The 11,312-nt window shown below is 65.5% G+C and overlaps 1 protein-coding gene across 2 annotated transcripts; it reads left to right on the top strand.

The window, feature by feature from the left end:
- Positions 1 to 2,244: 2,244 nt before the first annotated feature.
- On the top strand, positions 2,245 to 11,312 carry LOC114504111 (soluble calcium-activated nucleotidase 1). 2 transcript variants are annotated; one of them, XM_028521788.2, is made up of 4 exons: positions 2,245 to 2,452; positions 9,118 to 9,771; positions 10,067 to 10,270; positions 10,843 to 11,312. In XM_028521788.2, the coding sequence occupies exons 1-4, from the start codon at positions 2,260 to 2,262 to the stop codon at positions 11,211 to 11,213; spliced, it is 1,422 nt and encodes a 473-aa protein (XP_028377589.2). In that variant the 5' UTR covers positions 2,245 to 2,259; the 3' UTR covers positions 11,214 to 11,312. The 2 variants fall into 2 exon arrangements, with proteins under 2 accessions (XP_028377589.2, XP_035890112.1); XM_036034219.1 differs by lacking the exon at positions 2,245 to 2,452 and adding an exon at positions 6,311 to 6,338.

Below are 11,312 nucleotides of genomic sequence, written 5' to 3'. Positions count from 1 at the left end.
GTGGGAGGGCCCCCTGGTGGACGGCGCGAGGCTAAGCACTGGACCGTGCGGGGAATGAGCCGGCGTGAGTCAGCCAGCGCGTGAATGAGCAACTCCTGCAAAGCATCGTCCGTCTTTCCTGCAGAGCCGCGGACCAGAGCAGGGGACTTCTGGGAGGAGGCGCTGGTGAGGCCTCCCAGGGCGCAAAGAAGACTCGGAGAATGAAAGTCACCGGGAAACCCACGAGTCAATGACTGCCGAGTCACCGTTGACGGTGGGGAGCACATTTCCCAGCCGCGTGACGGGAAGTCGGCCCCCTGCAGGAGGCGACACCCTTGGACAGTCCTCTTCCTCCAGGACTTCGTCCCACAGACAGACTCACAGCTGTGTCTGCACCGCAAGTCCAAGGGCGGGGCCTGAGGCCTTGCCGTAACGCGGAAGGATCGCAGATGCCCTGGAAGGGCATCGCCGGGCGGGGGGAAACGCGGGACAGTCCCTCCATGCGGTGGGACAGCATGCCGCTCCTCAGAGAATGCAGAAGCCCAGGCGGAAACGGCGGGGTGGAACAAGCTGCAACGGGAGGTGAAAAACTACGAACGTTGTTGAAAGACGTGCTCTAAAAAAAAGACCCGAGAAAACGGAAAGGCAAACTGTGTTCTTGGGTGGGAAGAGCCATACAAACCTCAGTCCTGGCCCAGCCTCTCTCCAGATGGAAAACAATTCCGTTCAAAATCCCAAAAGGCGGGGTGGCCGGGATGTCACCACGTGGGGGGGGGGCAGGGGCCTACAACCTGTGAAGGGTTGTCATAAAGAGGTGCTGATGAGGACAGTGGTATTGGAGCAGATAGGAACTATTATACCCACACAGTGTAACCAGAAGCCCCCATGGGGGGGGGGGGGGGCGCATGTCCGGAAACTGAAGCTATTATTAAACTGGCATTGCACGTGTATCGATGGGGAAGGGACGGACTATTCTCCAAACACGGCACGGAGATGTCAGGCATGTGCGGAAGAAGAGATACATGTGACCAAAAATGTAAGAAAGGTACACCTTGCTCGGTGACCTGGCAGCCGGAAGACACCTGGGCCGACAGGCTGGTGAAATGAACACACCTGACATGCACACACCCGATCCTGTGGGGCAGCAGGGTCTCTCCTCCACTGCACACGGTTCTGTTTCATTTTTGCAAAAGTGATTATAGGCGTATGCATTGTTCAGGGTCACAACATTCAGGACTGTGGGCGCCTCTCGGGGTGAAAGGCAGTTGGGAGCCAGGAGAGCACCTGAGAGCTTTCAAGGTCAAAGGGTTCATGTTTCATTTTTTTAAGCTGGAAAGCACATAAAGATTTAGGCATCTTAGCAAATGAAAGTTTGAGTGATTGAAAACAATGGTAGTAATATCTGGTATATGGGTGGAACTCACTTCAGCACGATGGGAAACAGAAGTGAATTTCAAAAGAGGTTTGTCCTCTTCTACACCCCCCCCGCCCCCTCCCCCCCCCCCCGTGCAGAACTGTGTGTTGAGCGCATTGCCGTCTGGGTTTGAAAAAGGCGATTTAATATATGCGTTTATGATTTGTTCGTGTGCCACCAAATATCTGTAAGAATAACCGCAAGAAACTAGTAACAGTGACTGCCTCTAGGGAGGGAATGCAGAACAGGGAGGGAGGGCTGTTTCTCACTGTGAGCCATTTACATAATTAGAAATTTTTGTGTGCATCTGCTACTCTAATGAAAGGCTCCCGAGAGACCCTGAGATGTTTGCGCGCACGACGGGAGGCTGCTGTGTGACACCCAACACTACCAGGCTTTCCCCCCGAGGTTTCCAACAGGAGCCCCACTGCCAGACTTGGGGGTGGGAGGCAGGAATGCCTTTTACCATATTCCATTAAAATAGTTCGAGCGCTGGAGAAACGGGATGAATCAGAGACCCTTATTTGGGAAGGGCTTTGTGGACTGCCAAGTCAGGGGAACTTCCGCCCAGGCCGCTCCAGCGGGTAGACCTGTGCCCTGATCTTGGCTTTCGAGACTGATCAGATTCCGACAAGGGCGCTTGGAAGACCCAAGGGGAAGGGGGTCTCTGACGAAGAGGGTGGCAGAAAAGGGCCCAGGCAAGAGGTCCTATAATTTCAGCTACAGGAATGATAACATCCCTCCTGAGTAGTCTTGACCCGTGTCCGGCTCCCCTTTCTGCGTTGCTGACGTCCCTGATCGACGCGGGGTTAGCTGCCTGCGGGTAGGCAACGCATAAGTCCCGCCCGCCTGCTCCGACCCGCTCGATGAGCAACAAAAACTACAACTCCCAGCAGGCCCTCCAGCGTCGGGTGCGCAGCCGCAGAGCAGAGGCTGCCGGGAGCGTGTTGCCCGGAGGCGTGGCGAGGGCGCCGGGCGGAAGTCGGCTCCTGCTCGGACCCGGCCCTCCCTGCAGCGAGGCCTCGGCTGTCTGCGGGCCCCGGAGCCAGCCCGCACCGGGTGAGTGACGGCTGCGCCCGTCCGCTGCCGCCCTCCGACCTTGCCGAGTCCCGCGCCCAGCTCCCGCACGACCCCCCTCCATGTGACCCTTAGGGCCCCAGATCCGCAGATCGCCTCTCCCCTCTGACTGCGGTGGGCCGCCCGCCTCTGACTCTGAGGACCCGTCCCCTTCTTCCTACTGGTGGCGGACACCACCCCCTCTGACTTGAGGACTCCCGCGTCCTCTGACCCTGGTGGATTGTGCGGGACACCTAACCCTGAGGACAGCCCTCTGCCGCACCCTCTGATTTCAGCACCCCTCCTGTGACCTGCGCGGGGCGGGGGGCGCCTCCTGCCCCGTTAGCGTGCCCTCCCCTATCCGATGGGCTCTTTGCATACCTGCAGCAGCCCAGCCGTCCTCTCCTGTCCCTCAGCACAGCCCACTTCCCTTCCTTTGGCACCCAGACTGCTCTCCCCCTCCGCCTGGTTGGGGTCCTCTCATCCCTGGGGACCAGCACCTCCTTGCTCACCTCGCTCCTTGGAGCCTTTCTTCGTCCTCCCCTCGCCTTGGCGGGCCCCTCGCACCTGCGGTCACTCCCCTTTCTCCCAAGCACTACCTAGGACCCCCCCAGGAGAGCAGTGTCCCTTTGCACACCAGCCCCTTTTCTTGTTCCTGCCTCTCAGTGTGTGCTTGGCGGCTTTTCTGCTACGTTCTCAGCAAAGCCTGCGTTTGGGAGCACGCCTGCTGGCGTGCACGGGTCCGGCCGGCTCTCCAGGGTCAGGGCCGGCACCTGACTGGAGCGCCGCCACACGGCAGGGGGCGTGGAGAGGAAGCGGTGCTGCGGCCCTGCGGGAGCTGAGGGCTGCAGCCTCTCCTTCCACTGCCTTCGGGGGTCTTCCCAGGCTGTGCTGCAGACGCTCTGCCAGCCCCCAGTCCCACCCGCAGGCCTCTCAGTGGAAGGAAAAGTCCGGGCCGAGCCTGTGGACGAGGTGGGGCTTCTTCCAGAGCAGCCAGTAACCTTCCCGGGGCCCCTCCCTCCTGGCCTCAATGAGCCTTCTATTTAGGTCCTGCCCGCCTGCCGGCAGGCACGTTATCCAGCCAGCCTGCTCCCCTCCGGACTTTCTAGAGGTGTCCTGTCCCCGGGCAGCCCAGCGCGTCCCCTGGGGGAGCACGAGGTGGAGCGTGGCTGGTCCAGGCACCGTCAGAGCCCCCGCAGGGCCTGCGGACAGGGCCTCCTCTCCTCACTCTGCCCTTGTCCAGGCCCACCTGACCCCTCGGGCGATGTTCTGTCCATCACAGGGCGGTGCAGGAAGTCAGGTTCCGGGTGTACTGATGCCACCTCGTGACCCCACGTGACCCCCACTAGAGGTGCAAACCCGGTCACGGGGGACATGCATGGATGTCTCCCGTGCACTGCAAGTCTCCTTTCTCCCCCCAGAGCTGCACCCCAAGGGTGCAGCACTTCACGCCCTGCTCTTGGAGCAACTCAGTCCGTGTGTTGGTTTGAGCTGCTGGTCCTGAGGGCGTGGGCGGCCGGCCCCACCGCACACCTAGTCGGCCGGGGCTCCGAGCCCTGAGGAGCGAGAAGAGACCTGGGCACGGTGGATGCAGGGCTTGCTCTGGCACTGTCCGCCCCCCGCTGGCTGGAGGTGGCCTTTGGGGTGGGCTCGCGGGTTCCCACAAGTGCACTTGGTCCCCTTCCTCTGAGTCCCCGGCCAGCAGTGTGGTGATCGTCATGGCAACCGTACGGGGACGGCTGTGAACGCGTGTTTTCTCTTTCAAAACCAGACTCTCTCAGCTCTGGGGCGGGGCGGGGGGGGGGGGGAGGGTGCAGGGCCCCGAGGGTGCAGACGTGCAGTCGGCGTGAAGACAAGGAAGGGTTGCCCTGTCGCGTGGACTTCTGTGGAACGGCGTCCGGGACCCTGGGGGGGGGGGACGCGGTTATTCTTTCCCTCCATTAACTCGCTGAACCGTGGGGATTTCTGGAAAGCTCCTAGTGAATGCCCACGTTAAGGGGATTTAAAACTGTTATAGTGATTGTTTAGGACTCTGATGTTGATTTAGACTGAGACGGTTGCTAGGGAAGGGCAAAAATCTGGAAACCGGAGAAATCTGTCTGGGAAGGTGCTGGGGTTCTCTGCCCTCGCCTTTCCCTCGACCCCCGCCTGCTTGTCTGCTCTGAGTGCCGGCGGGAAACGGAACTCACAGCCCCAGGCTCCCAAGCAGTGGGGTGGGCTGCAGGAGACGAGGCCGGAGTGGGGCCCGAGACGGGCCAAGAGCGTGCGTGGGGCAGGCCAGGTCCTGGGTGACAGCGTGGGTGTGAGTGTGAGGCTGGTGCCCCTGGGGAGCAGCCCCCAGGGGCCCCTGTGTCCCTGGAGCCCGGCGCTGCCTGCGGGAGCAGCCCCGATTCGGGCTGACGGTGGGGTGTTCACACCCTCTGTTTCCGGCTCCAGAAAACAAGCCCAGCGGTGGGTGCCGCCGTTCGGGGTGGCACATTCAGCCAGGAGGGCAGCCGTTCTGCCGAAAGTCCTCTGGGTGCAGCGCCGACGCTGCGGACAGGGCCCTGCCCGGACGGCACAGTGAGTCCTGAGACTCTGCCGCCCACCCGCCCGCCCTGACGCAGCTGCACTGGGAGCACTGGGGCCCCGGGGAGAGGGGGAGGTTCTCTCCCTGTCCCCACGACCTCCACGTCCTACCCCCACAATCTGCAGATATGTCACACAGCAAAGGGGGGTTACGGGAGCAGCCGGAATTCAGGGTGCCCATCAGCAGACCTTCAAACAGGGAGATGGCTCTGCATTGCTCGGGAACGCCCAGCGTGACCCCAGGGCGCTCACAGGGGGAGAGGGAGGCCGAGGGGCAAGGGCGGGAGGCCCTGAGAGACACTGGACGGCTGGCTTGCGGTGGGGGTCGGGCGGGGGCCCAGGAACGGGGCGGCTGCTGGGAGCTGGAAACAGCAGGAACGTGGGTCCTCCCCGTGAGAGTTGGAAGGACTGGCCCTTGCTTTCAGCCCAGGGAGACCCATGCAGGCTGCCATCCCACGGGGCTGCCCAGTGACCTGCCGGCCAAGCTGCCAGAGGTGCAGTGGTGTCGCCTCAGTGACAGAAAACTAACACAGGCCTCGTTGACTCAGAAACAGGGCTGAGAAAGGTTTTTTAAAAGATTTTATTTATTTATTTTTAGACAGAGGGGAAGGGAAGGAGAAAGGGAGGGAAACATCAATGTGTGGTTGCCTCTCGTGCACCCCCTACTGGGGACCCAGCCTGCAACACAGGCCTGTGTCCTGACTGGGAATCGAACCTAAGACCCTTTGGTTCACAGGCCAGCACTCAACCCACTGAGCCACACCAGCTAGGCCGCCCTGAACCGGCTCTGACTCGATTCGATGAGTGGAGCACGCCTGCTGCAGGCTGAGTGAGGGGCGGGTGGGGGGGGAAGGGTTCGGCGGGACCCCGAGAGCATTCCCGGGCACTGGCCATGGCCTGGGCCTCCCGGGAGTCCTGGAGGTCATGGGGTCGGGCTCTCTGCTTTCTGATCGGGAAGCGAGCACCTGGGCAGCGCGCTCAGCCGGCACCACAGCCAGGACCACGGCTGGGACGCCTGCCTTCTGCAGGGGCGGCCGCACTGTGCACTGTGCACCCGGGGGAAGGAGGGCGCTGCTCTGCGGGAGGGCAGCCCATCTGAGAGGCAGGGGAGGCAGGGAACTTGGGGTAGGGGGCTCCCTCCCTCCCTTCTGTGCTCCCCGCCCCGCCCTCCCGGATCCTGGAGGGGCGGAGCCCCGTGAGCCTGTTTGCTCTGCCACCTGTGCAGACCGCTCCTGAAGGCAGCCCAGAGGCCGAGCGCCGTCCCCTCTGGTCGGAGCCTTGGGTGGAGTGGTGGTGGCAGGCCCGAGGATGGCCCGGGAAGGTAGGCGTGTCTGAGGCTGTCTGTAACTGAAGGTGGAGGGGCTGCCCCGCCCCCCACCCCGGGTCTGGGAACCTCCGGGGAGCGGAGCCGACAGACAGCCTGCGCACCCGGCGGCTCCGTGAGGAAGCGCTGGTTGGACGGGGGCCAGGGACACGCGAGTGTCAGCCGCCGTGCTTGGGACAGACCACCCTAAAAAGTGGGAGGGGATTAGGACTGGAGCCTTGGAGGGGCGCGTCCTTCTGTCTCCCCGGGGTCCCTCCTCCCAGGGGGGTGGCCCCGCAGTGCAGCTGCTGGAGAAGGGAGCTCCCGCGGGGAGCCGGGCCCTAGAGACCTCCCCTGTGCAGCCTCCCCTGGCTGCCTGCGAACCCGGGACGCTTTAGGGGAGCACCCTGGCCCTCCTGTTCCTGCCGACAGAGTCACGGCAGCAAAGCGGGTGCCAGACCCGAGGAGTGTGGGCGAGGTCGGGCCCGCTGACGGGCCGGCTCTGTCCCTTCCGCCTCCCCCCAGCCCCGCCCCGCTCTGCTGAGGGCGTGGCCAGCAGGTTCTGCTTCTGCGTGCTGTGTTCCAAGTAAAAGCACCTGCGCCCCCTCTACCCCCGGCCTCCCGCGGGCAGCGCCCTGCCTGTTGTAGGTGGGTGTGGAGCCGGCGTGGGGCCGTGGGCACCCCACTGGAGATCTCCTGTCCCACAGAGTTGGAGTCAGGCCTGGGGCACAGCCCGGAGGGCAGGTGTTGGGGAGGCGGGGTTAGAGGGCTTCCTGGAGGCACACGGAGCCTCGTTGTCCCCTGTCCCCAAGCCGCCCTTCTTTGCTTTAGCAAACAGAAGGGGACCGCCCCGTGTCCCGCCCCCTGCGGGCCCTGACCCCAGGAGCTCAGAGTCCACGGGGAGTGGCGGCAGCTGTCACAGAGCCGTGTCCCCGACAGAGGCCCTGAGCCCAGGGCCGTCCCCCGGGCCAGAGGGGCGGTGTCAGCAGGGCTGTGCTCCCTCCGGAGGCTCTGGGGGACGGCCAGTCCCTGCCGCTGCCGCTTCCAGGGCCCCGGTGCTGCTGGCCGGTGGCGCATCCCCGTGATCTCCGCCTCTGTGGTCACCTGCCTTCTCCTGCTCTGCCACCACACATCCCTCGGCCTCCTGACTGTGGCTGCGGCCACCTGTGACTGCGGTCAGGGCCACAGGGCAGCCTCCCCATCTTGAGAGCCTTAACTTGTCGCCTCCACAAAGCTCTGCTGCCCTGTAGGGGTCCAGCGCCCGACACCTTCAGGGCCAGGGCCAGCTCCCACGGGAGGGAGCTCGGGGTGGGGGGGCACCAGGGAGGGGTGGCGGGGCGGGGGTGGCACGCAGGGCATCACCACCCTGGTCCTGTCCTCACCGCTGGCAGGAGATGCAGTGGGACCCCGAGGGACTGCCCTGAGGGTCCTGGGCACAGGCTTGTCGGCTGTCCTCTGCGGAGGGGTGCTCCTCCGGGTGGTGGGGGGGATGGGTGCCAGGCTGTAGTCACACGGTCACGAGTCTCAGGTCGTCCACAGCGGTTCCTGGCCTGCTGGGACCAAGCAGGCAGAGAGGTGGTCAGGAGGGGAGAGGGAGTCGCCAGGCAGGGAGGACGACATGTCACGGTGTTGACAGTTGGGGCCTGGGGCTGGGTCCGGGCCGTGGGTTTCTGTGGGGTGAAGGTAGGGCGCAGGGATAGGCAGTCGGGCTGAGGAGGAGCAGGTGGGTCCTGAGCGCCCCCTGCCCACCCGGCGACAGACAGGCGTGTGAGTCAGCCCTGCCGGAGAGCTGCGTGGAGTGGGAGTCCTGGCGGAGCGTGGGGAGGGGGCGGGGACACACCTGGAGGCCTTGCGGGGGACTCTTTCTGAGGTGCTGACATTTTTAGAAACCCCAAGAGGGAGGGCGAGGCAGCCGAGTGGGCAGGTGAGTGAGCCCTGGGAGTTGGGGGGGGGTGGGTGCGAGCCCACAGTGACTGAGTCCTGTGGACGCGCCTGGCAGGGTGGTGGCTGCAGGGTGAGCGTGCTCTGCGGCTGTGCAGAGGACCGGTGGGGCGGAGCTGTCATTCCCGGGGGCCACCCCCTGACGGTGGTGCTGCACTGGGGACCGGCAGGGGGCTGAGCCCAGAGCCAGGCCCAGGGGAGCCACTGTCCTGGGCTCCAGGGCTGTTTGGACTCCGGCCCCTCCGTTCCCGGCATCCGCAGGGAGGTGCCAGGGGACAGGTGCTGCCCAGAGCAGAACCACGCAGGTCTGGCTTGGCCCCGTGTCGCGCCCACACCTGGAGAGCGCAGAGACCTGACGAGGCGGGGCACAGAGCTGGCGCCCCTGCACACGGTCGTGGGAGCCGGACGCAGACCAGCCAGCCGACATCTGTGTGACAGCTGGGGGTGGTGGGGGGCAGTGACAGGGGCGCGGGGAGGGGTGCAGGGTGCCTCAGGAGCAGACCGGGGGCGGGGAGGACTTCCCAGCTGGGGTGGCACGTGACAGGCACACAGGCCCGCCCCTCCCCGAGACCACAGGGCTCCGGCCCGCAGGCAGAGCTCCTCTGTCGGGCCCCTGTCCCGGCAGCCAGGCAGGGCCGCCGTCGTCCGCTCTGGATGGCGTCTCATCTCGCCGAGAGGGAGTGGACGGGGACATCGCTGGGGTCAGGGCTCAGGTGGGCCGAGGAGGGAACTGTGGCCGCCACGCTGCGGCGGCGCCACTGACGCTGGGCAGGCGGCCCTCCGACCGGCCCCTTTCAGCGCCTGGGAGGTCGCTGTGCCTCCCGGGCGTGACCTCTCTCCCTCCCTGGGTGCGCAGGTCCCGCCGGCTCCTCCTCCTCCGCACGCCCGCCGGCCCCCCCGCCCCCGGAATGGAGTGAGTCTATGCACACCCTCTGGGTCGGAGTGGGGGGCCTTCCCGTGCTGGCGTCCATGACCAAGTCCGCGGACCCCCGCTTCCGCCCGCGCTGGAGGGTGATCCTGCCGTCGTTCGTGGGCGCCGCCCTCCTCTGGCTGCTGTACGCCCACCGCCCGGCGCCGGGCCGGCCGCCGGCGCCCAGCGCCCCCCACCTGCGGCTCGGCCAGACGCCGGCCGAGCGGTACAATGACACCTACCCCCTGTCCGCACCCCAGAGGGCGCCGGGCGGCACCCGGTACCGCATCGCGCTCATCGCTGACCTGGACACGGAGTCGAAGGCCAAAGAGGAGAACACCTGGTTCAGTTACCTGAAGAAGGGCCACCTGACCCTGTCCGACAGCGGGGACAAGGTGGCCGTGGAGTGGGACAAAGGCCACAGGGTCCTGGAGTCCCACCTGGCGGAAAAGGGGCGGGGCATGGAGCTGTCCGACCTGATCGTCTTCAACGGGAAGCTCTACTCCGTGGACGACCGGACGGGGGTCGTCTACCAGATCGAAGGCACCAAGGCGGTGCCGTGGGTGATCCTGCCCGACGGCGACGGGACCGCGGGCAAAGGTGAGTGGGGCAAAGGTGAGCGGCCTGCGCTGGGTACTGGGCCTGGCGGAGGGGGCGGGGCCTGGCGGAGGGGCGGGGCCAGGCGAGGGCGGGGGCGGCTGTCGCTGGCCCGACTGCACATGCGTGGAGAAGGGCGGAGCTCGAGCCGGCCTGTCCTGTCTGCTCTCCGGTCACTGCCTCTAGTGAAGTCCAACACGGTGACCCTTGCCACCCAGGGCGCCAGACCCCACAGGAGCCGGCGAGCGGGGCGACCGGCGGGGTTCTCAGGCCGCCCCCCTCAACCTCGCGTTTGCAGGCTTCAAGGCCGAGTGGCTGGCGGTGAAGGACGAGCATCTCTACGTGGGCGGCCTGGGCAAGGAGTGGACCACCACCACGGGGGAGGTGGTGAACGAGAACCCGGAGTGGGTGAAGGTAGTGGGCTTCCGGGGCAGCGTGGAGCACGAGAACTGGGTGTCCAGCTACAACGCCCTGCGTGCCGCCGCTGGGATCCACCCACCAGGTGAGCGTCAGCAGCCAGGTTCCCACCCACCCCGCCCCCACTCACGGCCCTGCCATCCGCCTCGGGGAGCGGTCACGGCTGTCCTCCAGGGCCGGGACGAGGGGGACAGAGCTCCGGGTTTTCCCGTTGCCTCCCGAGGGTCATGGTTTGCAATATGGAGTCAGGATGTTTGGGGCAGCCGGGCCTGCCCTGGGCTTGGGGGGCCGTGACTGAGGACCCCCCCGCACAGACCCCTCCCCCCCCAGTGGGAGAGCAGAGGCGCTGCCTCTCCAGCTGCAAGGTGGGCTCTTCCTGCCCACCCTGTCCCAGAACGGCCTCGCTGGTCCCCCTGGCACCCTCCCCTGGGCACCCTGCACGCTCTGATCAGTGCCAGGGCAGCGGAAGGACAGACGGACACCTCCTAGGGTGGCTTCTCAGCAGCTCCAGGGGGCGGGGGCCCAGGGGCAGGAGTCCGCGGAGAAGCCTGTAGAGCACACGGGGACCCACGAGAAAGCTAGGTGGTGGCAGCCGACGGTGCCCGCAGGGGCTGGTCCCCACCCGCCCTGATGGGCCTGCCCGGTCCCTCCCCCCAGGCTACCTCATCCACGAGTCCGCCTGCTGGAGCGACACGCTGCAGCGCTGGTTCTTCCTGCCGCGCCGCGCCAGCCACGAGCGCTACAGCGAGCGGGACGACGAGCGCAGGGGCACCAACCTGCTGCTGAGCGCCAGCCCGGACTTCAGGGACGTCTCCCTCCGCCGCATCGGCGAGGTCGTGCCCACGCACGGCTTCTCCTCCTTCAAGTTCGTGCCCAACACCGACGACCAGGTCATCGTGGCCCTCAAGTCCGAGGAGGACAGCGGCAACGTCGCCACCTACATCATGGCCTTCACGCTCGACGGGCGCATCCTGCTGCCGGAGACCAAGGTCGGCGGTGTGAAGTTCGAAGGAATAGAATTTATTTAAATTTAAAAATTAAGACATCAGACAAGGCCAAGGGTGGACGGTGGAAGCTACTGTGCACCGGGACTCAGGTTTTATAAAACGCAGAGGGCTGCCCTTTTC

The sequence above is a fragment of the Phyllostomus discolor genome, chromosome 8 (assembly GCF_004126475.2).
Source record: "Phyllostomus discolor isolate MPI-MPIP mPhyDis1 chromosome 8, mPhyDis1.pri.v3, whole genome shotgun sequence".
In the NCBI taxonomy this organism is placed as follows: domain Eukaryota; kingdom Metazoa; phylum Chordata; class Mammalia; order Chiroptera; family Phyllostomidae; genus Phyllostomus; species Phyllostomus discolor.
The sequence above is the reverse complement of the archived record's forward strand: the minus strand, read 5'-3'. Positions and strand labels throughout refer to the sequence as shown.